General features: G+C 52.9%; 1 protein-coding gene across 3 annotated transcripts in view; it reads right to left on the reverse strand.

Annotated features, from left to right (window-relative positions):
- DLGAP4 (DLG associated protein 4) overlaps window positions 1–27746 on the reverse strand; it is a 141247-nt gene that overhangs the window by 79532 nt on the left and 33969 nt on the right. For all 3 annotated transcript variants that reach the window (XM_032350754.1, XM_032350752.1, XM_032350753.1), the window contains exons 2-3: window positions 5331–6402; window positions 2443–2684 (exon numbers count right to left, since the gene is read on the reverse strand). In XM_032350754.1, the coding sequence (XP_032206645.1) occupies window positions 2443–2684; window positions 5331–6329 (1241 nt within the window). In that variant the 5' untranslated portion in view covers window positions 6330–6402. The remainder of the gene's footprint in view (window positions 1–2442; window positions 2685–5330; window positions 6403–27746) is intronic.

Raw genomic sequence — 27746 nt, forward strand, 5'->3', positions numbered from 1 at the left:
GATGGGGTGGAGGGGTGGGTTAGGGGCACTGAGCAAGGGGAGAGCTCTCAGCTCTCTGACTTGACTCTGGAGGAGACTTGACTCTGGAGGCCGGTCTTTCTCACCTGTCATCTCTACTGTAGCCACGAGGTGGCAGCACAAGCTCACTTTTAACCATTTCAACCCGTGCTTCCGAAGCGAGCCCGATTCTATAGGCCCCTCCCCCGAGCCCGATTCTACAGGCCCCTCCCCCGACAGGTCTGGGGCAATTCCAATGGCTGGACAGGGGAGGGAGGTCAAGGCTCACAGCCTTGATCTCAGGCTGGAGCTGCCCAAAGTACATCAGTTTCAACACAATATCCGGGTAACTTCCACCAGGCCCCCAAAGACACCACTTCTCACGGCTCCTGCTCTTCAATTTTTCTCACACCTCCCTGACCCTGGGTTTCTCCCTCACTAGCCTGGCCAGTGAGCGGAGCCTGTGAGAGTGGAGGAGACATTCCGGGAGCGCCCACCTGAGGGGAGAGCAGGGAGGTCTCCAATGGGGCACGTTAGCCTGTGGGCGGGGCTCCCAGCAGGCGGTGCAGTGAGTTTTAACCCCACTGCTCTGGGGTTAAAATCCAAGCACCCAACAGCTCAGGCCTTGCCATAGGTGGGCTTGGATTGGAATGGAGTTTCCTCAGTGGGTGACCTTGGGCAAGTCACGACCCCCTTGCCTATGTCTCAGTTTCCTCACCTACAAAGTGGCCTGCCTGCTTGGGGCCGTGATGAGGATTTGGAATCACACTGAAGTGCACTGGGCCAGGCACAGAGCCCAGAGTGCGGCAAGTGCTAACAGATGGCGCCCATTACTATAGCTACTATTATTATTTATTCCCTCTCATTCAAGGTCTGGGCCTGGGTCCCGCACTCCTCTCCCACCTCAGTGCACACTGGTCATTCATGGAAGTGCTTCCAGGACTAGAAGAGGTCTTAAAGATCATCCACCTTAGCCCCCGCACTTAAAGATGAGGAACTGAGGCTCAGAGAGGGAAAATCTGGGACGGGCCAGTGATGTCCTGAATTCCCACCTGGAGGCCATTCCCTGCCTTCTGTCCCCCTGTGCATCCCTTAAGCAATTCCCTGTCACAAGGAAACTCCGGGCTTCTCCGAGTACACTGCCCCTCCCTGCTCCTCCTTGCCTCTCCCTGCCTCAGTGCTCTGTCACCTTACCTGCTCTCTTTCCTCTGTCAAGGTCCTCCCAGACCCCCTCCTCCTAGAAGTCTTGACTCTTGGCCCCCGTAGTTTAGGAACTAGGACTAAGCTTGTTTCCTTAACTCTTCTTTTTGTTTCTGACTTACTTTTGTTTCTTTTCCTCAAAGAACTTTGAACCCCTCCTACTAAGTTTTACTTGTTTTGTACTTGATGATGGGCTTTCTGTAACGTTTTTTTCCTCCTCTCATTCTTTTCTGTTCTGATCCCCACAGTGACTTCTGCATGTGAAAGCCTCACCTTTCTCTAACATTTTAACTGTTGCTCTCCATGCATGCATCTCATTTGTTCATAATTTCATTAACTCTTTTAAGTCTTAAAGCAACGGGAAAGGGCTTGACGGTGAAATTCCAGGCAGGGTGAGGGAACAGGTGAAGGCTGTTCACCAGCTTTTGACTTCTGGATACACTCTCCTCCCCAGTCTCGGAGCTCACCACAGGGATCAATTACAGGCGCAAGGGCAGAGGGGGCTCTGGCCTTCCCCCCCGCAGTAAGTACCTTGTTGGTACAGGTGGTGGGATCACTAGGGGCAAGGTTCTCCTAATCGGAAGAAGAGAGTTCCCTGGCCCGGTTCCCCTGTGGGAATGGAACTCACGTGGTGATGTGCCTCCTGGGGACACAGCCAGCCACTCTAGAGAGACTCTCCTTATTGTTTGCCAAAGGAAGAGACTCACTGCTGGTCAGGGTTTAACTGTGGGGGGCTTATGGGATGGTTCACCAAATGGCGGGGCTCTCCAGAGTCAACTCGTCAAACGAAGGGCCAACCTAAGGACAAGAATCTCAGGGAGAAGGCTAAGCTAAGGCCGGGTTTACCTAGGGAGCCTAGATCACTGGGAGCCCGAGTTCACCTGGATCTGAGGCTGTGAGGCAGGATTCACCTTTGGGGAGGGGCTTTCCTAGGGGGCCACAGAGCAGGAAAGCGAGGTTCCCAGAGGTGGGACATACCTGTGAGGAGCTCACCTAGGGACTAGCCCGGCCAGTGAGCGGAGCCTGTGAGAGCGGAGGAGGCTTTTCCATAGAGCTCACGTGCGGAGGGCTGGGAGGCCTCCAACCCTGCAGGTTAGCCTGTGGGCGGGGCTCCCAGCAGGCGGAACTTGGGAGACCTCCCAGGACCTGACTCGGACTCCCAAGCCGCAATCCCGGGGGGCGGAGCTCCGGGGGGGCCGGGCTAGCCTGTGGGCGGGGCTCTAGGTAGCTGGGCTGCGCGCTCACCTGCGGGGGTTGCTCTGCTCTCCCAGCGACTGCTGCGTGGCCCTCAGGTAGCTCTGGCGCCGTGCTGCCGTCTTGGGTGAGGGCTTGGGGCTGCCGCCGGACTCGTCGCTGTCCTCGTCGCCCATGGCCTTGATGTAGCTGCCGCTACGCATGCGCCTGCACGGGATGGGGCCCTCGGCGGCGGCGTCCGCCTCGCGCGGGGACAGCAGCGCGGTGCTCCACTCGCCGCCGCCGCCGGGCACCTGAGGATGGGCGGACAGACCTCAGCGAGAGTAGGGTGGGATGGGGGGGGGGCAGCGCACATCGCAGAGCGGTACTCGGGGCCCTGAAGCGCCCCCGCTCTCCGCCTCGGACAGTTTCAGCCTTCCGTGATGGGTACTGCTGTTGAAGCCACCCAGCAGCAGGGCAGAACCGGGGGCTGGGAAGGATACTTGAGCTCCAGAGCCGGCTCGGCCACGGCTTCACTGTGTGGCCTCAAGCAAATCCTCGCCTCTCTTAAGACCTCAGATTTCTGCACGGATCCCAGGGTGGGTGTGCCCCAGCAAAACCGCTCAGGCTGTAAGATCACAGTTGCTGCCCACTGCAGTTCCTTTTCTGAGCACCCACTGTGTTCCCATCACGTCACCCTGCTATCTTAGAGGACGGCTTATGATCCCACTACACAGATGAGAACATCAGACCAGACTGAGGCCCTCAGACCTGGCACCAAGATCCTGTCCTAGGATGGGGGTAGGGATAGGGAGGACTGGTCAGAGGACTCCAGCACAGTAGTAAAGGGGCAGGGTCCTTGGAGCCAATGGACATCCTGTATCCCTTACTAGTGGGTAAGCCCAGGCACAGAGGTGCGGAGGCCGGTGGGAAGGGGCTGCCACCCAGGTGGTGACCTGGAAAAAGGGCTGTTTTGCCATCTGACAGGTATACACAGTGGACATTCACCCCATGATGAAAGATCCCACACATCTTAGCACTTACTAGGTCTCTCAGCCCAAGCACAGAGTGAACACAACTTGCCAGGTGCACACATCTCAGAGAGCAAACGTACACTCCCCGCCCCCATCTCACCAAGGACACGCCCACAGCAGCCACTCATTACTGTGCGCCCCTGGACAAGCACACAACGTGAACCCAGAACATACTCGCACCACCCCCCACCGAACACAGCAGCCATCACCGCAATGCGGAAACACTGCAGCCTGTCCCCATCTCACCGCGTCTTTGCCTCGACACATACAGAGTGCACACCCCCGCTAGGTTCAACACCCTTCATCACCGAGGCCCGGGTGACACACATTTCTCAGTGGACACAGCATCACCATTCTTCACCACATACAAAATGCACACAGATGCCGTGTCCTTCTAGATGCCCATATTGCCAGTGACCAGTTCTCAGCTGAGGGATGGTCCCAGTCTGGGACTCCCACCGCAGAACCCCCTTACCCCCCCCCCAGCTAACTGCCCAGCTGGTCACTAGGGCCCACACATTCTACCTCCCAAACCATTTGCTAGTCCATCTTCCCTGGCTCCACCTGCCCCTTGGGAAGGTGCCCTTTGATATTCCTGCTTAAAACCTGTTGCTACCCCAGCACCCACCCCCCACCTCCCATGACCCAAGCAGAAAGCACAAACCCCAGGGCCCACAGAGACTCCCTTTCATGTGTTTCTGAAGCATTTTTCACATGATCAGACCAAACCACAGTATTCTGAGAGGGAGCCAGGTCACACAACACCCTCTCTGATGTTTCTAAACTAAGGAATTGGATTGAGAGCCACAAAAGCCTTAAATATATAAAATACTGCCTAGATTTCCATTTTCCTTCTATTGAAAAAAAAATAGCTTTTCCCCCATAGTTTCACCATCTTTGGAATTTTTATATAGCATGACAAGAGCTTGGGGCTTTGTCAGCCTTTGATGTTCATATGGTTCAAAATGCATCTAATGTGTTCCCAAAGGCTGGCCAGGCCTGTGCTGGCACACCCCCCGGGATGAAGGGCTCACTACCTACAGAAGCAGCCCCTTCCATCTTGGTGGGTACTGAAATCTGCTTCCTGTAACTTCCACCCACAGCTTGGGTTCTGCCCCAGGAGCCACACTCAGCTCTTAGCCCCTGGCTTTGCTCTCGAAGGCCCCAGGGAAATGCATAGCAACAGAGATGTCGCTGAGCCTTCTGCTGCTTTCCGGGAGTGTGGCTTTGCAAAGTACATATTAAGTTCCTCAATAAACATTAACACTTGGGAGGAGAAAGTTAGTCCCCCAAGCTGGGTTAGGGCCTCCTACAGCCCTCCATGCTGATCTCCATCACACTCTACTCACACTGATGTGACTCTCTATCTGTTCATGCATCTTTCTCTCCCAGTATCCTTATAATCAGGACTCTGTCTTATTTATTTCTAGCTTTGTTCACTTAAAATGTCCATCTGTTCTTCTAGCCCTCTCTCTTCTCACATTTCCTGAGCATTCTCTCTCTGCCAACCCTGTCCTGGGCCTTCGGGGCACACAGCTGCTTCTAATGTGGTCCCCGTCTTCAAGGAGCCCTTGGTCTGGTGGGGCTAGCAGGCAGGAGGCTGGCATGTAGAACACCATGCAATTGGTCCTCTGAGGATGGTGGAGGGCAGGGCTTCCAGATTTGTCCTCTAGAGGGCAGGTACACATTTTAGTACCTACTCTGGGCTGGGATCCGAAGAAACCTAATCAGTGTCTGCCGAAAGCATGACCAGTGGAAGAAATCCCCTTATTAGCAGGTACCACCAGACACCCATTTCACAGGCGTTTACTCACAGGAGCCCAGAATGAGGCAACTTTCCAAGTAAATCTGTGGTCCAGCTAAGTCTCAGAACAGGGGCCCTCCCCAACATTCCTTACTCTACCCCTAACCATGGGAGGGACCCACCTGCAGGTAATGGTATGCTAGACCCTGGTGGCAGGATTTGGATTTTAGCAGGCTCTTATCCAAGGTGGCTGAGGTCTTCTGGCAGACTTCGTGGGCGTGGCTGAGGGTCAGAGTGGACCAGGAGCCCCGCTTGACATAGTTGGTGTCAGTGCCCACCCCAAGGCTGGGGCAGGCAGCTGGAGGTGCGGGAGGGGGTGGTGGGGCAGTCAGCTCAGCGGTGTTGTTTTTGGCTGCTTTGAGCATGTGCCCGCTGATGGTGTTGTAGGCGTGCATGAAGTAACGTGGCTGGCTGCGTTCTGCCTGTCGGCCGAGCGTCATCAGCCCGGAGGCTGGGCCACTGCTGCGGAAGGCGCCACCCTCGCCGTCCAAGTTGTCATCAGAGCTCCACCAGCCCGAGATGTTGGAGCGGCTACGCCTTTTGGGTTCCCCAGCCTTGGCCCGTTCCTTGCTCTTGGCCCTCCGGCCCTTGCCGTCCTCCAGGCCACCTTTCTTGCTGCCATTGCCACCGACCTTGCCTGCTGTGCCCTCCAGTGAGGGCGCCTTGGTGAAGAAGAGCCGCTGGACCGAGTGGACCAGGTGGCGGATGCGGCCAGGACTCTCACCACGGGCCTTGGCCTCACCACGGGGGAACTGGAGCGTGCTAAAGCCATCGCGGTGGATGGGCAGTTGCTTCTCAAACTGGTCCAGGAGGTTGGCAGGCAGCCGGTTGATCTTGGTGGCCTGGGCATGGCTGGGGAAGGGGCTCTCCTCTGGCACCTCGAAGTGGGAGTTATAGTGGATGCGGGGGAAGGTGCTGCTTGGAGGTGGCAGTTGGTTGTTGAGGGGGAAGAGACCATCCCCAGGCAGAGTGTTCTGGCCAGGGAAGCGAGCCTCGCGGGCAAAGGCCTCCGTGGGCGACAACAGGTAGGGGTTGCGGTCAGGCCCTGCGAACAGGGGCTCGTGCGGTGGGTCCAGGCTGTCGGAGAGGTGGCGAGGGCGGCTGTCACCGAGGCCTTTCATGATCCCGGCCCTCAGGGCAGGGGCCGTTGCCCTAGCGGGGCGCCCGGGTTGCGTTTCCCAGGCAGCAGCTATCCTGGGGAGAGAAAACAGAGAGGAAATCAGCTGAATTTGGAGGGGACAGGGTGCCAGGAATGTCACCCAGACCCCTACAGATCTCACGATTGGAAGGGTTTCTGAGGACTCTTGGCCTACCTTTAACACTGCCGGGTGGAGGACAAGAAGACAAACACAGACCCACATACCGTGTGTGTCAATCCAAGTCACAGCTCAGGCTGGCAAACTGTTAAAAAAAAATCCTACCTTGATGAACATGTCTTCATAATAACCTGGAAAGCCAAGTCTGAACTCAGATCAAATTCCACGATCGAATGTAGTGGGTAGGGGGGAGTGGCTCACCCTGTTTTCCTCCCATCTCTGACTTATCCTTTGCTACAAGGAGCCACGTACCCACATGCACCACAAGTTCACTCCATGTGCTTTCAGGCCTAGGGCTGGCCCAGTCCCATGGGCAGTGCAGGCCACCCATGGGAAGATCCCACGCTGGCCCTGGAAGCAGGCCTGGGGCCATTTGGTTAGGGAATTCCACAGTCCCCGATATCCAGAGTGTGGCTCTGGGTGAGCATGTCCTCTTGGCCTTGGAACACTCTTGCCTATGAGTGGTTCAGCACGGTTGAAAGAGGGCCAGGGAAGCCTTCTAAAGAGTAGGGTCTATCTCACCTGAGTCTGAGGGCAGACTCCAACTCTCACTTTAGCAGAGGAATCCTACCTACATCAAATGCACACCCTCTATAAACATCTGCTTTGTCCCTCATCAGATGTCTACTGATGTGACTTCTGGGCTAGGCGCCCGGGGCTGCAAACAGCAGAGAAGCCAATAAGCTCATTAGCTCATCATTTATGGCTAGAACAGATCAATGACAGTCAGCCTGAACAGTTCTCAGTGAGTTCTATAACTGGGGCTCATTCTCAGGACTGGGTGGACAGGACAAGGCCCTGCGTCAGGGTGGCATTTAGGTGGAGCTGTGACTCAGTTTCCCCATCTGTAAAATCAGACTATTGGACTGTATAGATCTTCCATCCAAGCCCATGCTGGAAAAAACAGTCTTAATTCTTGGGCAAGTACCTTTCCTTTTTGTGCCTCAGTCTTCCCATCTGTACCACGAAGCAGAGGGGAGGTTAGCCAGGTTTCTAAGGCCTGTACGCACCACCAGCTCGACTCAGAGGAGTCCCATGGCTTGTTATGGACTGTGTGCCTGGTGTGCTGAGGATCTGAAAGCCATCAGTGTGGCTGGAACAGAGCAAGTGGGGACAAGGGCAGTAGGGGTAGAGATCTTGGAGCACTGCGCCAGGTCCGAATGCACAGGCTCTGGCAGAAGCCAAGCATGGTAGGCAGAATGATGGCTCCCAAAAGTTGCCCAGGTCCTAATCCCCCAAATCTCTGATTATGTTACTTGACATATTAAAAGGGTTTTTGCAGATATGATTAAGGATTTTGAGATGGGGAGATTATTCTGGATTATCTGGAGGGGTACAGATCTGGGGTCTTTTTTAGGAGGGAGGCATGAAGATATGATAGAAGCGGAGGTCAGAGGGGGATGAGGGTCATGAGCCAGGGAATGTGGGCAGCTGTTAGAAGCCAGAAGAGGCAAGGAGTCAGAGTCTCCTCTAGGGCTTCCAGAAAGATTGCAGTCCTGAGACTCATTGTAGACTTATAACCTCTATAATTGTAAAATAATAAATCTGTGTTGTTTCAAGCCAGTAAGTTTTGGAAATCTGTCACAGCAGCCACAGGAAATTAATATACCAAATGGGTTCTGGTGTCTGAGACTCCTTCTCACCCCTCAGAGCAGCTCTTAAGGCAAATTCCAGATCCCACCTAACACTGCATCAAAAACACTGGCCTCGGTGAAACTCCCATCATAGAGGTGGGGAAACTGAGGCCCTTAGAGGGCAACAACTGCCTTGGGATCACACAGTGGGTCCAGTGGCAGTGGCAGTGGGGGACCCCACAGCTCTTCCTAGTCCTCTGCAGCACTGCCTTGCAACTGTCGTGGGAAGCTGGTCAGCCCCACAGCCTCAAGGATCTGAGGATTATTTCCTTGGACCTAGATGTTTCATGATCAACTATCCCTAAGCCTTCTTAAGCCCTGAGACTTCGGCAGGGTCCACCTGGCTCAAGTTCTCCGCCTCCCTGCCAGACACCCACCCTGCCTCTAGGAGCCTGATGGACCCCATCCTGGAGGCCAGAGCATTGTCACGTCCATCCTTGGATCTTTGCTCCCACCAGCTGGCTCAGGAGAGCATCTATCTCCAAGCTGGAGAGGACGTCCATTGACTGACCTCTTTTTTTTTTTTTTTAAGATTTTATTTATTTATTTGACAGACAGAGATCACAAGTAGGCAGAGAGGCAGGCAGAGAGTGAGAAGGGGAAGCAGGCTCCCTGCTGAGCAGGGAGCCTGATGTGGGGCTCGATCCCAGGACCCTGGGATCATGACCTGAGCTGAAGGCAGAGGCCTCAACCCACTGAGCCACCCAGGTGCCCCCTGACTGACCTCTTTAACTTCATTACCCCATACCCTCACAACAGCCACAAGAGGTGGGGGGCCATTATCTCCATTTTACAGATGGGGAAACCAAGGCTGGGAGGGATCCTTCTAGCCAAGGCGAAACAGGTAACTTCAACACCAGCCACCCCATTAGGGTTCCAGAAAGTCAAGGATCCCTCTCCATTCCAACTAGTAGCGGCTCCCTCTGGGCAAACCCCTTCTTGAAGACAATTTCAAGCAAAACCAGCCCCATATCCCTTCTTGGCTTCCGTATAGCCCCTCAGGGCCGCAGTGATCCCCGGGCTCAGGGGTCAGCCTCCTTGTCTCTCTAGCTGGAGAACTGTGTGTGTGGCCATATGTCCTCGATGCCCACTCAAGTAAGGCCAGATACTGAAAACTGAGGACATGATTTGCAAACACAGCCCTGCTGCTGGCTCGTGGGCTTGGCAGGGGCCCGACGCCCCAGAAATGCTGGAGGTGGAGAGGGCTGGTCACCAGGAGCAGAAGACAGTGGCCGGGCGCTGGCCTTGAAGCGCACACCACACCCAATTCTCTCAGCCCAAGGCCCAAGCTGGCTTCAATATCACATCACAGGTGCCTCTGATCCCCAGGAATCCAGGATTGCCCCAACAGGACCACGTGAGCCTGGGACCATGGTTGCCTCCCTAAGCCTCAGACTGTGTTTGTCAAATGGGGCCAAGAGAAAGGGAAGCGCGGGCAAGTGCTTAGTGAATTGTGAAATGCTGGCACACTCTCATTCCCTGGGGTACAAACCATGGGCCACAACCTGGTGGTGGTCTTAACTGATGAGGCCCCGCATCTGGCTGGTGGGGGGAATTGGGTCCCTGTCTTGGAGGTGCCACCAGGGTTACAGGAGGGAGAGTGGGGGATGCCACCATCAGGGAGTCCTCTAGAGACCCAGATGATTTAATGACCACAAATAAACTCTCAACTTCTTTCCTTCCTGTGACTGGGCCCTCATTATTAAATAAAGTCCCTTTCGGGGCGCCTGGGTGGCTCAGTGGGTTAGGCCTCTGCCTTCGGCTCAGGTCATGATCCCAGGGTCCTGGGATCGAGCCCCGCTTCGGGCTCTCTGCTCTGCGGAGGGCCTGCTTCCTCCTCTCTCTCTCTGCCTGCCTGCCTCTCTGCCTACTTGTGATCTCTGTCAAATAAATAAATAAAATCTTAAAAAAAAAAAAAAAAAGTCCCTTTCTCTGACTTATGGGGCCCGCGTGTCTGTCCTTCCACTCCACTTTAAACGTCAGTGCCTCCCAGGGCTCTGAGTGGGGCATATGGTGTCCCCAAATCAGCAAAATGCTTCAAGGTCACTCAGTGGGGCTCAAGCCAGGCACCTAGGCACCACCCTGAATTCTTCCCTCTTCTGACTTTCTATGTCCTTCCCTGGCAACAATGCCCAGGGTGCCTGGAAAATGATCCACTCCCCTCCCCCCCAGTCTACTTCCTGTAGTCTAGGTGGAGCCAGACCTATCCAAGAACCCTAGGAGTGGACACATGACCCAGGTCTGGCCAATCAGAGCCCTGCCTCCCTGAGCACTGATTGGCTCAGAGATGGAAACAGGATCCTCCCTAGCCAATGAGAGTTGGCCCTGGGAATGGCTGGACTCTTTGGAAAGAGGTGCCTTTCTCTCTGTTAGGGCTGTGTGCTTGGCAGAGCGTCAGCCTGGAGTCCTTTGTTGAGATCTTGGTAAGATCTCATACGACAGTTGAGACTTTTTGCTTAAGTTTGAGTTGGGTTTCTGTGTCTTTCAACAACAGCCTGATACAGGCCTCATGAACAGTTGATCACTACAGCGACTATGGTCACTACAGTCACATACAGGTGACTATGAGTGCCCCTCTCCCCCACCCTGTATCTCCTGTGGCCTCATCACTGTGGTGCCCAAGACTGACTTGGGACTCTCAGCTTCTGCAGCCCTGTGGGAGGCGGCGGCGGGGGTGGTGGTGGTGGTGGTGGTGGTGATGGTGGTGGTGGAGGGTGTTCTCTAGCAGCTGGAGCCGGCTCTGCTCACATGTGGCTGGCAGGAATTGCCAGAGACTTAACAACCCTACCCGCACCCCCAAACCAGCTGCAGCTCTCAACTGGTGTCTGTTGGGGAGCTGGTGTATAAATACCCCAGCTCCCCTACCTTTCAGGTGGGACAACTGAGGCATGGGCTCTACATGGACTCCTGAAGCTGCCCAGTGGGAATGAGTTCCAGTTTTCTGCAGTGGTCACTTGCCTGATAACACTCCCTTCCCTGACTTACCTCTCCCTTCCCACACTGGGCTGCCTCTTCCCAAATGAGGTACTTGCCCTTGAGTCTTGAATCTTTGTCTTGGGCATGCTTCCGGGGAACCTCAGCTATGACAGTCACGGAATCACAGTGATTCTGCCTCGGTTGTGTCTCCTGGTGCCATTTCCTCTCCGGATCCTCTGCCTCTGTCCCTCCCACCACTCACCTGGACAGCTGAATAGCCTTCTCCCTGGTCCCTCAGTGTCCACTCGAAGACCCCTGCATGTTCCAAACTGCAGCTGGAGTGATTCTGCTAAAATACCAAAGCACTAGTGTTCTTCCTCTTCGGTGGTTCCTCTTGGCTCTTGGGACGAATGCCTGACTCCTGAGCCTGGCATTCAAGGTCATTGGAGAGCAATTCTCTGTAGACCTCTGACTGTCAGCTCCAGCCACATAGCTTGCTGGAGATAAAGAGTGTCAGCCTGGGGAAGGGACAGCATAAGGCCTCACAGCAAGGCCACTCCAGGTCCGTTAACCTGGGTCTCTTGACTCAACCCAGGGTACAGCCCACTGGCTCACCTGAAACAGAAGGTCTGCAAGGGAAGGGGCCAGGATTGCCAGCAGAGGAACAGGGGGTGAGGAGGGTGGGACAGCATGAGGCAGTACCTTAGCAGAGTGGAGGTCTGGAAGGCCCAGCATGGTCTAGTATTTGCCAGTTTCTCCAGCCTCGTCCCCAGTCCCTCGCTCCCCTTGCCAACAAAACTCATTACCTTGCTGGATTTCCTACATAGTCCTCAACACTTGTGGAAATTCACATATTCCTTGCTTGCTGGTTTATTGTTCATTGTCCCATGGGTTTGTCCTGTCCAATATGGTAGCCACCAGCCACATGGGCTATAGAACACCTAAAACGCAGCTAGTGTCATTGAGGAGCTGCCTTTTTAATTTTAATTAACTTAAATGTAAACATCACATGTGGCAAGTGGCTACCATATTGGGTAGTATAGTTCTAGAACTTAAAATCCAACTCCAGGAAGAAGCCTCTTCCAGCTCCCCTTCCTAAAGCTGGGGTCCAAGATACTCTAACACCCTGTCCACATTTTTTAGTTGGAAACTTAATTCACTTATTTTCTGAGGCTTAATATTCTAATATATGTCTCATTGGAAAGGCTATACATTTCCTCCTGAGTACCTATTTGGCATCATCTCATGGATTTTATTTCCCCACAGGTTTTTTTTCCTCCTCTTTTTAAAAAATTGAGGTGAAAAGCACGTAACACGGCATATAATTCAGTGACATTCAGTACAGTCACGATGCTGTGTAACCTCCATCTAGTTCCAAAACATTTTCTTAGCCCGGAAGAAAACCCAGTACCCAATGAGCAATCACTCCCTGTCCCCTCCTCCTTCTGGCTTCCAGCAATGACCAGTTTGCTTTCTGTCTCTGTGGATTTACCTATTTCCTATGTATTTTGTTTTAATTGTGGTAAAATGTACATAACATAAAAATTTGCCGCTTCAGCCATTTTGAAGGGTACAGTTCATTGACATTCATCACCATCACAACGTTGTACAACTACCACCATTATCTATGTCCCGAACTCTTCATCATCACCCCAAACATAAACTCTATAAACATTATGGGGCGCCTGGGTGGCTCAGTCATTAGGCATCTGCCTTTGGCTCAGGTCATGATCCCAGGGTCCTGGGATCGAGCCCCATGTCTGGCTCCCTGCTCAGCGGGAGCCTGCTTCTCCCTCCCCTGTTTGTGTTCCCTCTTTGTAGTGTCTCTCTTTGCCAAATAAATAAAATCTTTAAAAAAAAAAAAAAAGAAACTCTGTAACCATTAAATGCAAGGACTCCTTATTCTCTCTTTTCCTCCAGCCCCTGGTAATTTCTGATCCACTTTGTCTCTATGAATTCACCCATTCTAGATATTTCATATGAATGGAATCAACATTTGTCCTTCTGTATCTGGCTTATTTCATTTAGCATAATGTTTTCAAGGTTCATCCGGATTATGACATGTACCAGAAGTTCATCCCTTTTTATGGCCGGATCATATCCGAACGTACACAGAGACCACAGTTTTGTCCATTCATTTGTTGATGGGCATTTGGGTTTTGCTTTTGGCTATCGTGAATGAGGTTGCAATCAAGAAACGATGGCCCACGAGTATCTGGTTTGAGTCCCTGCTTTCAATTCTTTGGGGTATATACCTAAGAATGTAATTGCTGGGTCATATGCTAATTCTGTTCAACTTTTTGAGGAACCACCAAATGGTTTCCCACCATCTTACATTCCCACCTGCAACATATGGGGTCCAATTTCTCTACATCTTTACCAACAATTATTGTTTTGCTTTTTTGTGTGTATGTGGGTTTTTTTTTTAAAATTATACCCATGTTAGTAGGTATGAACTGGTATCTCATTGCGGTCTTGATTTGCATTTCCCCGATGACTAATGATGTTGAGCATTTTTTCATGTGCGTATTGGCAATTTGCGTATCTTCTTTGGAGAAATGTCTATTTAAGACTTTCGCTCATTTTAAAGTTGGGTGATTTGTCACTTTTTGTGGTTGAGTTGTAGGAGTTCTTTTTTTTTTTTTTTTAAGATTTTATTTATTTGAGAGAGAGAGCGTGAGTGAAGGAGCACGAGCAGGGGGAGCAGCAAAAGGACAGGGAGAAGCAGACTCCCCGCTGAGGACTCCAGGATCATGACCTGAGCTGAAGGCAGACCCTTAACCAGCTGAGCCACCCAGGCACCCCAAGAATTCTTTATATATTCTGGCCCTTATAATATGATTTGCAATAGTTTTCTCCCATTCAGTCTCTACAGGTTTTAAATAGGTGGGGTTTTTCAACTTTTCCTGGACTGGTCACTTACTCTTTCCTTCCTCATTAGCATGTATGGTCTCCCTGCCCCCCAGCATCCCTTAGTTTGTCAGTCCCACAAAGAACATGAGTCCATATTCCCATAATCTCCTTGTGGGCAAGGGCTGGTTCTTCTCATCCGGGGGCCAGAGGAATTAGAAAGGATCTGGAAATGGATGAACGTGTAGTGGACACCGGAATGGCCACTCAAGTCCCTCTTCAAGATGGAGGCACTCACGTCTCCAGCGGCCAAATCCTGGCTGCTTACAGTTCACACTGGGCAATGCTAGGACTTACTCTCAGCCAAAGGGAGATGCCTCACCCATGGTTACACTCCTTTTCAGAGCAGCCAGCAGCCAGTAACTGGTTGATGTGTGGGCACCAAAGCTTGGCTCCTTTTCCCAATTCAGAACTACTTTAATGGGCCAGCCCAGACCCAGAGCTGCCCGTGGGATCAGCGGAACCTTTCTTGTAATGGTATCTCTATCTGGCTCCTCCCTCTGCCCGATCCTATACCCCTCACCTGTCATAGGTCTTCCCAGCAGACTTCCTGTCTTCCTCAGCATCTCTTCCTGGGGAACCTAACCCTAAGACAGGACATAACTGGGTTCTACTTCTTTCCTTCCTTATGGACAGATATTCAGTAATTCAATCACTCCTCTTAAGCCTCAGTTTCCCTTTTGGGGATGCGGATCCTTTTCAAGATTATGATGAGAATTCATTGTGATGTCATATGGAAAACATCTGGCACATAGGGCTTAATGAACATCAGTCATGCTCCCCTCACCTCACTGTGCTTTCCTGCGGACAAGCCGATGCCTCTAGGGCAGGGATGTCGCAGAGCATCATGCAAAGGGCACGCAGCTGCCTCTGGATTCAAATCCTGGCTCTGCTCTTGGGGCAACCGCAGACTGGTCACGCAGGCCTCTGTTTCCACCATCAGGCCGTGGATGTTTGAGGGAGGGTTCTGTGGGCATCTGGCCATGCTGATTCCCTCTGAACACTCTTGGTCAGAGTTCCTGGGACCCTGGGAGCCAGTGCCTCAGCCGCCCAACCCCTAGCAGTGGCAGGAGCTTCACCTTGGGGAAATCTTAAAATAGGCAGGCCTGGGCCTTGCAGGGGAAGCAGCTGGCAGCCTTGCGCTGCCTTTGTCTCTGAGCTATACTTAGGCCCATCCGGGTGCCCATAATTATCTCTCATTAATATAAGCCTCATTGCCCTCACGGAAACATGGAGGAAGTCGCTGAGCTGCTGCCTCCCTGGGAACGCTCCCTGCTCTGTGGCGCAACAGTGACTGCTGTCGCTACCCTCATCCACACAGAATGGGGCCCCCCTGCGTGATCCCCACTTGTTCTGGAGCCAGAGTTGGCCTGTGAGCTAATTAGGGACAAGGCCAGGAACGGAACCCAGCATGGCTCTTCCTGATCCAAAACTCACCTGATTGCATCATCCCCCTAATCTAGAACCTTCTGTGGATCCTCTTCCCTCCTCAGTTCAAACTTCTTGGTGAGGCAGTCAAGACCCATGCTGATGCAACCCCAAACCCTTTTCCCAACAATAACAAACCCACTTCCCCTCTTGACAGCTGCTCCCTTTAACCAGCTCAGATCCCTTCATATTTCTTGCCTCCGTCTTCTGTATTTGGTGGGATCAGAAAGGCTGGTTTGGTCTAAGATTATATTAACAGAGACAGAGAGTCTAAATGAAGGGAGGGGATAGTTCTCTCAGGAGTGAACTGTGTTAAGAGAGAGACAGAGAACTAGAGCAGGGCATGGGAGGGTGAGCCCAGAGATGAACAGCTTGGAATGATGTGGGTGGAATGACAGAACATTCTGGGGACGTTCACCACAGTCCATGGCCAGCATAGCCACTGCCGTAGGCCTCTGCAGGGCAAAAGTGTGGAAGGAAAAAAGAATGGGTCCTGTGGAGCCTCCAGGACCTGGCGCTGTCTGGGGCAGGGGTGGAGGGGGAGGCAGGCCGCGTTCCACCGTGACTTCATCTCTGGGTACCCTCCTCCCATTCGCCTCCTACACTCCTCGCCACACCGGCGCTCTCTCTTGCTGGCGTCTCTTCCTCTGACCTCTAATTGCTCGAGGAACTGGGTGCTCTTTGCTTCTCTTTACCCTCTCTCTCCTGCTGATCTCATCCAGACTCATGGCTTTAAACACCACCTCTATCTGACAATCCTAAATTTACATCTTCCGCCCAATCTCTCTCGAACGCCAGACGCCTATCCCTGCCTCCCTGACATCTCGCTCTGGATGTCTGACAGGTCCAAAATCGAATGCCTGATTTCCCACCCACCCCAACCTGTTCCTCCCACCGTCTACCCCGATTCCGCTCATGCCAGCCCCATCCTCCTGCTCACTCAGGTCAGAAACCTCACGGGATCATCCTCCACGCCTCTTTCTCTCAGCGCCACAACCCATCACACAGCAAATCCTTCAAAACAACTCCACCTTCCAGATATCCCAGAGTCCCACCACTTCTCACCACCGTCACAGCCCTGCCTGGGGCTGGCCCTCCCATCGCCTCTCCCCCAGACGACAAGGCTCCCATGGTCCTTAGACTCAAAGCCAATTTTCCTACTCATCTTGTTTCTTCTTGCTTTTCCAACTTCATTTCCTGCCCCTACCCCCTTGGGCCTCCATCCTGTTCCTTGAACACGGGTCATTAACTCCCATCTTGGGGCTCTCGCTCTTCCTGTGGCTCTGACTGCAATGCTGTGTCCCCCTCTGACCACGTGACTTGTCCTTGCTTCCTCCGGTCTCAGCGCACAGGCTCCCTCTGCAGAGGCTGGCCCCACCCCCGGGGCAGCACCTCACCTGCCAACCCTCTGCAGCACTGCCCGGATTTAAGCCTGACAGAGCTTGGAACCGCAGGGACAGGGTCTGTCTCTGTCACTGCTGGGTCCCCAGCAGGAGAGGCTCCTGCAGCTTTTGCTAAATCGAAGACCTGCAGAAGGTCTAGGGGGATGCCTAGAAATGGTGAAGACCGTGAGGCAGCTACAGGATGGTGCGCTTTTCCACTCCAGCCCATCACAGTGATCACTTATTGAGCACTTACTGAATACACGGTGCTTCCCGTATGTGAACTCATTTCACCCTCGACACAGGTGTTCCTGGTGGCGGTGAGGAGTCCCCGGTGACAGCGTCCGAACTCACCCCAGTGGCCCCCATCCCTGGGTATTCACGTTCCTGTGTATGCACCCCCGCCACTCCCCTGCCGCAACACGAGCCAGGGCTGACGGACGGTGTAACCCGTAGGAGATTGTGGAAATGACTAGTGGGACTTCTGAGATGGGTCAGAGCAGACACTGCAGCTTCCGCCTTGCTTTCTTGGACCTCCAGCCCTGGGGGAGGTCAGCCGCCATGTTGTGAGGAAAACCAAGCAGCCCTAAGGAGAGGTCCATGTGGGGAGGAACAAGGTCTGCTGGCAGCCCGCCTTAACGTCAGAACCATGGGACGAGCCACCTTGCAAATGGATCCTAAGCCCCAGTGAGGGCACTGGCTGGTGGCTGTCCCTGCTGGCAACTTGACTGGAATCTCAGGGAGACCCTGGACCAGAATCCCCCACTAAGGGTGCTCCGGGGATCCTGACTCTCTGAAACTGGATGAGATAATATATGTTTATTGTTTTAAGCCACTGCCAAGTTCCGGTATAATTTTTATGCACAAATAGGCAATACACCCATGAGAAAAAGCACCTTGAATGGCAAAAGGCAACTGCTCTAGGCCCTCAGCTGGTGAGCAAGGCGGGTGCTGGTGTGACTCAATCTGACTCCTGAGGCCACATTCTGTGGCTTTGGCCACAAGGCTGAGGTTCCAGGATCCTTTTCATTTATGACAGCTCCGTTATCCTGATGAATTCAAGGTCCGAATTGCTTCCAGCCTAAGCCTGTGTCCATAGCAACTGTTTGAAAAGCATAACATTCCATCAGCTGGTTGTTTGGACAACAAGATAGCAGGCGATGGCTCCAGCAGAGACCCTGGGTTGGACTGCTCGGGACCTGGGGCCACCATTCTGCCCGCTGTCCCCAGAGCAGGGCCTCTTTTACGCTCCAGCTGAATTTCTGTGCCACCAATCCTGACAGTGAACTCTGAACCCAGGGCGCGGCATGGGGCTGCTGCAGGTCCTCTGATGTGAGGGGCACAGATTTGGGGCCAAGGGGTTCTATGGGGACGGGGCTGCTCATCAGGCCTCTCTGAGCCCATGCCCCTTTGAAACCTGCTTAGGCTCAGCTGAGGCTCTGGAGGTCACATACCCAGCACACATCTTTGTGCGCTCGGTATAGAAAAGACAGAAGGAAACAGGCCTAGACCCTCAGAGCAAAGGGACCACAGAGGCAGAGCCACAGAGTGTTCCTTTTAAAAACTCAAATAGAATTGGTTCACCCAGTTCCCTTAGATTCCTTCAAGGTCTCCCCTTGCCCTCAGGCAAAACTCCAGCCTCCTCATCCTGACTCAGCCAAGTGGGCCTCATTTGTATTTCTTGCCACAGGGTCTTTACACATGCTGTTCCTTCTGCCTGACATTTTCCCTTTTGACTCCTCACATAATCCGGCTGCTTCTGTTGACTCGAGTTTCTGCTCAAATGTTAAGGGGGCCTTTCCCGACCCTGTATCTAAGACGGTTCCTCAATGCCATCCTACTTCCTCTCTTCACACCCTTCTTGGTTTCCTTCAAAGCACTTCCCAGGATCTCTGGGAATTCTGCTTGATTCCTTGTGCACTTGGCTAATATGTATCTCTTTATGTTCTGTGGGCTCTGAGATTGGGGGGTACCATGCCAGTTTCATTTTCTACGAATGGCTGGGACCCAGGAGAGAGTCATCACTCAGGAAGTGCACAACAGCAGTTGCTAAATGAAGTAGTCAGAGTCTCGGAGGGAAAGGAGCTAGAGAGAATTGGAGCTGCCCAATGGTCGTTGATTGCTGGCTGGGCTGCCCCAAACCCCTTTCTTGCTTCTTCCTCATGTCTGGGTCCCAGATGGGCTGGGCTGGTGTTTCTGTTCCCCAGAACCTTCCTGAAAAGGCCTGTCCCTAGCCTCTTTTCCCACTTAATAATATTCTTGAAGCTCAGAAGAGACATCCCTTCCTCCAAGAAGTCTTCCCTGACCTTGCAGATGGGGGTGGGGGTCAGGGCTCCTCTGAGTTTCCCTCTGATGGGAGCTCCCTCACTAAGGAATCACAGACAGTCCCAGGGGTGCCTTTGGACCAGAAGCAGGACCCTGCCCAGAGCAGGCTCTTATAAATGGTCATGTGTGAAAAGGATGACATTCATTCTGGTTTGCCCACGTTCTGCCTGTTGCCCTGAGTCCCTGATGGCTAGTGCCTTGTTTCATTCTCAAAAGTGTTATGATTTAGATGATGCATTATATGGCTATCCATGCAAGAAGGAATATGGGTCTGTGGCTGAGATGGAGGAAATGAAGCCTGGTCTGAGAGTCTTCTCTGGATTTCTGAGCCAAGACTCCCTTGATCCATGGGAATCCGGGTCATCCCACCCATACCTGGGAAAAACCTGATTTGGTGGGGGGATAAGAGGGTGACGATCACAACCGCCCCCTTCCCCTCCACCTCCAGACCACACCTGGGGATGATCATTAGACACTCCAGGCCTTGCCGCCCTGCTGCAGCCACTCCCTGCAGCAGCCTCAGGGAGGGCTGAGGACAGACCTGCCCCTGCAGGCAGTGCAGAATGGAGGCCATGGAACCAGCCTCCTCAAGTGTGAATCCCGGTGCTGTGCGAACTTGAGCCAGTTACTGAACCTCCCTGAGTCCAGTGTCCTCCAAGGGCTGCTGGCAGAGATAAACGAGTTAACATAGACTGATGACTTGGCACAGGACCTGTCACACAGTGAGTGTTCTGCAAGTGTTCTCTGTTGCCATCCTTCTCAACAGGACCCACCGCAGGCAACAGGGCTGGGCAGCATCCTGTTCAGCCACTTGGAAGTCCAGAGAGGGGATGGAGCTTGGCCTGGATCACACAGCATGTTGGAAGCAAATGGGATTTGAACCCAGGCCTCTGGACTCCTAGGTCAGTGCTCTCTGGAGGTCTCAAACCGACAAGGGGTGGGGGTGTTCTAGGCTGTGGACACTTTCTAAGTGGCTCTCACTCCTCTTCACACCCACAGAGCCTAACCTTCTAGACCTGCTTTAGATATTAATTGAACTCACATATAGTTAAGTAAAAATTAAAATTTAGCTTCTCAGTGCCACGAGTCACATTTACATGGCTCGATGGCCACATCTGGCCAGTCGCTACCACAAACAGAGTGCAAGATAGACCATGTCCATCAGCACAGACGGTACTAAGGGACATGACTTGATCACGGCATATAGCTGCTGCCTGTGATGTTTACATGGGACCTGAGGGGACACCAAAGGGGTCTTACATCTGCGGTCCACAGAGACCTGTCTAAAGCCTACGGATTGAGGAATGTTCAGCCCCGAAACTGTAGTATCTTATCCACAGTTCTCATGCTGTGCTTTGCTGACTAGGCTCCAGCAGGGAGCTGGGACTCGTCCAAGGTCACACACCAGGTGGAGGCTATGAGGGGCTCAGGTCTCCTGACTCTGTTCCTGCCCTAGTACCCCGCTGCTCGGGCTGGAGAGTCAGCAGTCAGGTCATGCTTGGCAGAGCTGCTGTGATTAGAAATGAATTTTTGCTGGTGAACAAAAGCAAAAAGATTGCCCTGGGATGATGATGGGGGAGAGCTGGCCACAGCCTCAGGGCGGGGTGCCCATCAGCTCCATGGACGATTCCCCAGGTCACACTGGTTGACTATAGGGCTGGGAAGGAGGCAGAAGCTGGGCTCCTCTTCTCCCTTTCCCATTCTAGCACATTCTGGAAGGACCTCAATAATGGCCTTAGCTGCCATTTTCAAGGCAGTATTTGTCTTGCTCATGGGGGCTGGGGCCCTAGCTGACTCACTGTGTGGCCAAAGGCAGGTCCCCTTCTCTACCTTGGAGTTCTCATTTGGAAAATGGAGATAATTATCCCAATGGTGTGGGGTCCTCACGAGGGGCCAAATGGGACTAGCTGAATGGGAGGGCGTTGTCCACAGGGGGTGCTAAGGGCGGAATAGAGCAAGGGTTGGATCTCCTTGGACTTGGGTTTGAATCCTGCTCCACCTCTTCCCAGGGATGTTACCTCGTGCAGGTCAGCTGGCCTCCCGAAGCCTCGGTTGGGAGGACGGGGAGTGAGGAGTGACATCAGTGGGTACAAGATCATTGTGAGAAGTGTTGAATGCGTTCTGGAAACAGACAGTGGTGACAGCTGACAATGTAGGGATGTATGTAATGGCACCGCATTGTACACCTTAAAATGATTAATACAGTAAATTTGGTTAAAACGTGTGTCTCCTCCCTCAATTTTTAAAATTAAGATACTTCACTTGTAGGATGTTTCCCAGATTCAGCAAGAACGTGTCTGCAGGGCACCCACAAAAATTTCTGGTAGGTGCTCGATAAAGAGGAGCTGTGGTTGTTGCACGAGACTTTCAAGACCTTCTGGAGCTTACTGGTCAATATATGTATGTAAACGCGCTGTGCTCTGCGTACATAAGTACCTGTGTATACATAAGGACTTCATATGAATTCTTTTGAACCCTCAGATCAGCCCTGTGATTGGTCCCATTTTACAGAGGGAGAGTTGAGGCACAGAAAGAAGTGACTTGCCCAAGGTCGCACAGGCAGGACTGGAAGCCAGGCAGTGTAGCTCCAGAGCCTGTGCCTCCAGTCAGCGCCCTGAGCTACCTCTCAGCTTTCAGTAACAACATTCCATCTGCTACCAGTTCACAGAGCCCTGGACTTGGGTTGGGGCACATGACCTCTACCAGACTGCTCAACACCACCTTCCCAGGGGAGGACTTTTAGGAGGTTGTCCAGGGGACACACTGCTCCACTGTCTGGTCTCAGAACTCTGAATGTGGGGCAGGTGAGCTCTAGAGGTCACCTGCTTTGGCCTGTTTCATTCTGGACCTCACTGAGGGACCATCCTGGAAGGCTGTGTTGGCAAACAGCAGAACAAAATGGTCAGAATATTGCAATTGCCAGCACATTTAATTCAATTCCTCCAACATTGATGGGGCCTGCTTTGTGACTCAGAAGGTTCCAGCCCTTAGAGATCATGAGGCCAAGTGCAGGAGGCAGAAATACACAGGGAAATTAGACAACACATAAAAATAAATTCCAGGAAACGTCAAAGTCAGGATGAGCAGCCCAGTGAAAGGAAGGATCGGGGGGGCGCCTGGGGGGCTCAGTGGGTTAAGACTCTGCCTTCAGCTCAGGTCATGATCCCAGGGTCCTGGGATAGAGCCCCGAATAGGGCTCCCTGCTCAGCGGGGAGCCTGCTTCCCCCTCTCACTCTCTGCCTGCCTCTCTGCCTCTCTGCCTACTTGTGATCTCTGTTTGTCAAATAAATAAATAAAATCTTTAAAAAAAAAAAAAAAGAAAGAAAGAAAGAAAGGAAGGAAGGATCAGTACTCACTGGGGCACCAGGAAGGCTCCCTAGAGGAGGTGGCATTTCAGCCAGGTCTGTGAGGACAAGTAGGATTTCAGCAGATAAAAGTGTAGGGAAGAGCATTTCATAAAAGGGAAAAGCACAGGCAATCGTAGTCAGAGGTGAGAGATGGAGGCAGTGCTGGAAACAGTAAGTTGTCTATGGGGCAAGGGTGGGCTTTGAGGGGGAAGGTGGGCAGAGGTCGGTGCTCAGATCATAGAGGGCTTTGGTGAACCCCAGGGACTCTAGATTTAAACCGTAGGCCACCTGCCCTCAAAACAGAGTGGGGCCGGCCCAGGGACACTGGCACCAGCAATCCTACTTTCAGGAATTATCCAGCAGCCTTGCCTTATGCACATGGGAAAGGGGGGTGCAAAGGGTTCTTCTTGAAAGAGGATTTTTTTTGAAACCTTGAAAGAAAAATAATTTGTATTTGCAAAAACCTGCAAACACCCAAGTGCCCATTAGGAGACTAGATAAGCAAATTGTGATCCAGGACACTATGGAAGAGTGTGCAGCTGTGAAAAGGGATAAGGTTGCTCTAAGTACTGATGAAAAGCTCTCTAAAGCACGCTGCTATGTAAAAACAACAGGAGGTAGAACACGGGTTACGGTATCTGTCTTAGTTTGGGTTCTCTCAGAAGCAGACCCAGAGCCAAGAATCTGAGTACTGTTGGGAGGCGATTCTAGGAAGCACATGGAGGGAGGGGGAAGCCAGACAAGACAATAAAGGTTGCATTCCTGAGCTGCAGGCAGGTGGGCGAAGTTCCACTGGGAACTCGGGGTGACAGGAGGACATGCAAATCAGGGCCCCGCTGAGGGCCGAGGGAGCTGGGGTATGTATTCCCCATGTCCCCCTGCGCCAGCGGAGGGCTGCCTGGGGGCACTAACTTCCCTTCCGCCCTCCCTGTGCAGCCGGAGAGAAAGCCGTCAGCTGGACCATGTCTGCTACTGAACGGTACTGACTATCTGGTACTTCTGCTTCTCTGCGGAAGGGTACCCAGAAAAGCAGAAATGGGGTAAATGGAAAAAAAGGATAGGAGAGGGGCTTTTTACTATGATTTTTTAGAATTAAAAAAATAAGCCTTTTATCGTTGAACAATTTTAGATTATTCCAGGTTGCAAAGAGTACAGAAAGCTCCCATGTAAACTTCCCCCCTGGTTTCCCCTACTGTGAACATTTTATATAACAATGGTATTTGTGTTCAAACTAAGAAATTAATGTTGGTCCATTACTATTAACTAAAGTCCAGACTTTATTTGGAATTCACCAAGACCATTAATATCCTTTCTTTGTTTCAGGATCCAATCCAGGAAACCACATGGCATTTAGTCTTCAAAATATTGATCCACACGGATATACTGTGTATTCTACAAATTTATTAAAAAATAATAAACTGCAGGCAGGGGTCATTGAAGGCTTCTGAGCAGGCGTGACCTGGGCCGAGGTGAACGGACAGAGCTTCCGCCCTGGATGCCCCCATGAGGTCAGCCTGGGAGGGGAGCAAGCAGCACACAGGGGGGGAGGCTCCCTGGTGTTGGTGGCTCCCTTTTCCCCAAAACCAGCAGAAGCTGTAGCAGAGGCTGTGGGAGTGCTGTCCGTATCCCCTGGGAACTCACCTCTACCTACCAAGGCTGCTTCCAAGCGCCTGTAACTCTGTCCAAACAAGAGCTCAACCCATGCACAAGGCAAACAGGAAATATTGGGGAGCTCATGACCCCAGAAGTAGCCTCAACCGTGATGGAGGGGGACTGGTACATATACCTGGCCTCCTTCTCCGTTGGGTGCTGGTAACCCCGAGTTACCTTCTACTCGTTCTCCCAGGGTCCCCAGCTGTGCATAGCAGTACCCGCCTAGATAATCCTTTATTGGCTCCTTTTCCTTCCCTTCTCACTCCCCAACAAGGCTTTCCTGGGATCATCCCCCAAAATATTTTCCTGCAATCTTTGTCTCTGGGTCTCCAGGAAAACCCCAACCTCCCGCCTCCCTGAGCCAGATCCCTAGGCTGTCCGTACCTGGACTCCTGCCTCACCCCACCCTCACCCCCAGCAGCCTCGCACCTGGGAAGCATATGCACAGGGTCGTCTGTGGCTCCCCGAACATGACAGTTTCAGATGTCTATGACTTTACCCATGCCGTTCCCTCTGCCTGCAACGGACTCCCTCCTTGGCTGCCCAGGAACTTCTGCTCATGTCAGTGGCGCATCCCGAGCGCCATCTCATCTGAATGTCTCTGACTCTGGGCAGGCGCATGGCGCTTGAATCATCCTTCCAGCAAATCTGGAATCCTCTCTGCCACACTCTGTGAGCTCCGCGAGGGCAAAGATGCTTCTGAGTCTGATACAGAGCCTGGTATGTACAGCATACATACTCTCTTCTCACAGAGCCTGGTATGTACAGCAGGTGCTTAATAAAAGGCTGGTGAGCAAATGAGTGAAGGAACAAATGAATGAATGGAACAAGGCAGGAAGATGTGAATGACCCTTTAGGATCACATTTAAAATGGGAGAAATACTGCTCACTGAGAGACTGCTGCACTGGCCCCTTTAAGACCTGCTATCATTTGACCTCCACACTTTTGAGACTGACTGATGTGTCATTCATTCTGAAGGACAGGAGAGGAGACTGAGGCTCAGAGGTGAGGGGACCTGCTTGGTAAATAGCAGAACTAGGGTTCAAACAGGTCTATGGGGTTCCTGCAGGCTTCCCACTGCCACCTGCACCTGCCCGCCCCCTCCCCAAGCTGGAGCCCAGAGCCTTGGCTGGACCCCTAACCTACAATATGAGCTCAGGCTGGCCCCTGCTGGCCTCTGAGCCTCAGTTTCCCCACCTGCCCCATGTGGGGTCGGCCGGAATAGGAAGACTTCCAGATTTCTTACAGCTCACACAGTTTGGGACTCCAGGGTCTGCCATTGAATGCCCGAGATGAAGGGGACTCAGCCCTGCTGCCCTCTCTCCTAGGACTGGGAGGCGATCAGGCATAGGACTTGGCAATTTCAAAGCTGTGGTCAAGGTCAAGAACCATCCGTGATATCTAGATATCCAGCTGTGAGCCGTGTTCCCTGTTTAAAGAGGGAGTCATGGGCACCTGGGTGGCTCAGTCAGTTAAGTGGCTGCCTTTGGCTCAGGTCATGATCCCAGGATCCTGGGATGGAGCCCCATGTCGGGCTCCCTGCTCGGGGAGGGAGTAGGGAGCTTCTCCCTCTCCCTCTGCCCCTCTCCCCATTTGTGTAGGCTCTCTCTCAAACAAATAAAATCTTTTTAAAAAGAGAGAGAGTCAATGACTGGGGACCATCCCTCAGGTCCCCTGTCACTCCTCCCCAGCCCTGTGACCAAGACGTGGAGGGCATCTGTGCCTGGCAGAGTAGAGGTCACTCATCTCACATGACGTCAAGGGTGAACAGTTCACCTCCAACTAAGCCCTCACAGGGGTGAGGGGCTGAAAGGCGGAACAAAGAGCACAGCGCCCCACTGTGTGGCCCCAGCTCCCAGCAGCAGCCTTCATGACCTTGGCGTTCTGAGGCAGCCGCCCCAGCTTCCTCACAGACGCCAACACTGTGTTTTGATCATTGCCTCAAGGCTTTCGAGGAAGCATCCCCGGGCCCAATGAGCTGTTCTTATCTTGGACCCTTCTCTCAGGGACCAGCCTGGCACAGTTTCTGGGGCCCATTTGGGTCTTGATGTTCCGATATAGGTGTGCTAACTTTGGGGTCCCTCACTCTGCCTCTCCCTCTCTCGCACACTTAACAAGTCACCAGGCAGTCCTGGGGGCAGCGTCCAATACCCTAATCCGGTCCTTGCCCCCATCCCATGTCCTCTGCATGGCTGGATCCCCATCAGCTCTGATCCAACGGGCCCCCAGACCCCTGCAGGCTCTCTGGCACGTCTGCCATCATTATTAAAATAGCACACAAGCCCAGGATGTGTTTAACAACAACAACAACAAAAGGCAAGTTTCCCTCCCACCCGGGCCTCCCAAGGAATTTCTCCTGTGGTCTTCCAGAAATGACCCATGCCTCTCTCACATGGGTATACCTACCAATTCTTACAATAACTGACACTCGTGTATCCTCACTACGCGTCACACTCTGTTCCAAGCCCTGCGCCGCAAACATGAACTCACTTCAAGCTCCAGGAGCCCTCGACGGAATTAAATACCACCAACTCACTCGCAAGGAGACGAAGGCACCCTCAAAGACCAACTTGCCCCAGTGGCAGAGCTGGGACTTGAACCGAAGTCTTAACCACTCTCCGCATCCTGCTGACTCCAGCCAGGGCCTCCTTTACTGAGGACACTCCCCCAACATTTGCAATCCGCCCCCCTTCTGCCTCAGCTCTTCCCAGGTCACCCACCCTCATCCCTGTTTGTGCTGTTCCCTCTGCCTTGAATGCCCTTCTCCTCCCCGGGGGGTCTGGAGCAAGGTCTGGCTCACACACCCTTCCTACAGAGGCGCTCCCTGACCAGCTCACCGACGACCCCTCTTGTCTGTGACTCTGATGACTGTCTGTCCCTCCGGGGACCTCCCACGCCTTGGGAAGCCTGCTGGAGCATCTCTCTCACTGTGCTGGAATGAGCTGTCAGCGTCCCCACTGGACTGGGGGCTCCCCACAAGCGGGGATGGCATTTTCATATTGGCTTCATTCATTCTTTCATTCAACAAATATTTGTAAACACCTCCCATGAGCTAGGCCAGTGTGCACCGGCAGAGTGGTGTTGTGGGGGAGACCAACATTACACACAGAAACGCCAACCCTGCGCGCCCATCCCTCTGCGCCCCTCACTCCACTCCACCCCCTCACACACTGTTTCTCTAGAGAAGCTTTCAGAAAAAGCTCTCTGCAAGGGGAGATGGATGAGACAGAATCCAATCTTTTCAGCAGTGCAGGGACGCACCAATGGCAGCCTACTTGCCCTGAGACACGCCTTCGTCACTTCTCCTGGTGCCTGGAGATGGTGCCTTCTGGGGGAACATTCTAGAGCCTACTTTGATGCCCTCTGAGGACTCTGGGGGTGACCATGGGCCTCTCTCGCATGTCCAGCTCCCGAGTTCTGCCACTTGGCGCTACTGACCCTGGGTTTGCTTTACACAGCCCTGCAGGAGATCCCATGAATCACCAAATCCAACCCCCATTATGCATATGGGGAAATGGGCATTTGGCGGGGTCACCTGACACAGAACAGCACCCCCCAAAATTTCATAGTCCAATCTTGTGGTAGCCAGCACCCCAGATGGCTCTCAAAGGGTTTCATCTCCTGGT

Source organism: Mustela erminea, chromosome 7 (assembly GCF_009829155.1).
Source record: "Mustela erminea isolate mMusErm1 chromosome 7, mMusErm1.Pri, whole genome shotgun sequence".
Taxonomy (NCBI): Eukaryota; Metazoa; Chordata; class Mammalia; order Carnivora; family Mustelidae; genus Mustela; species Mustela erminea.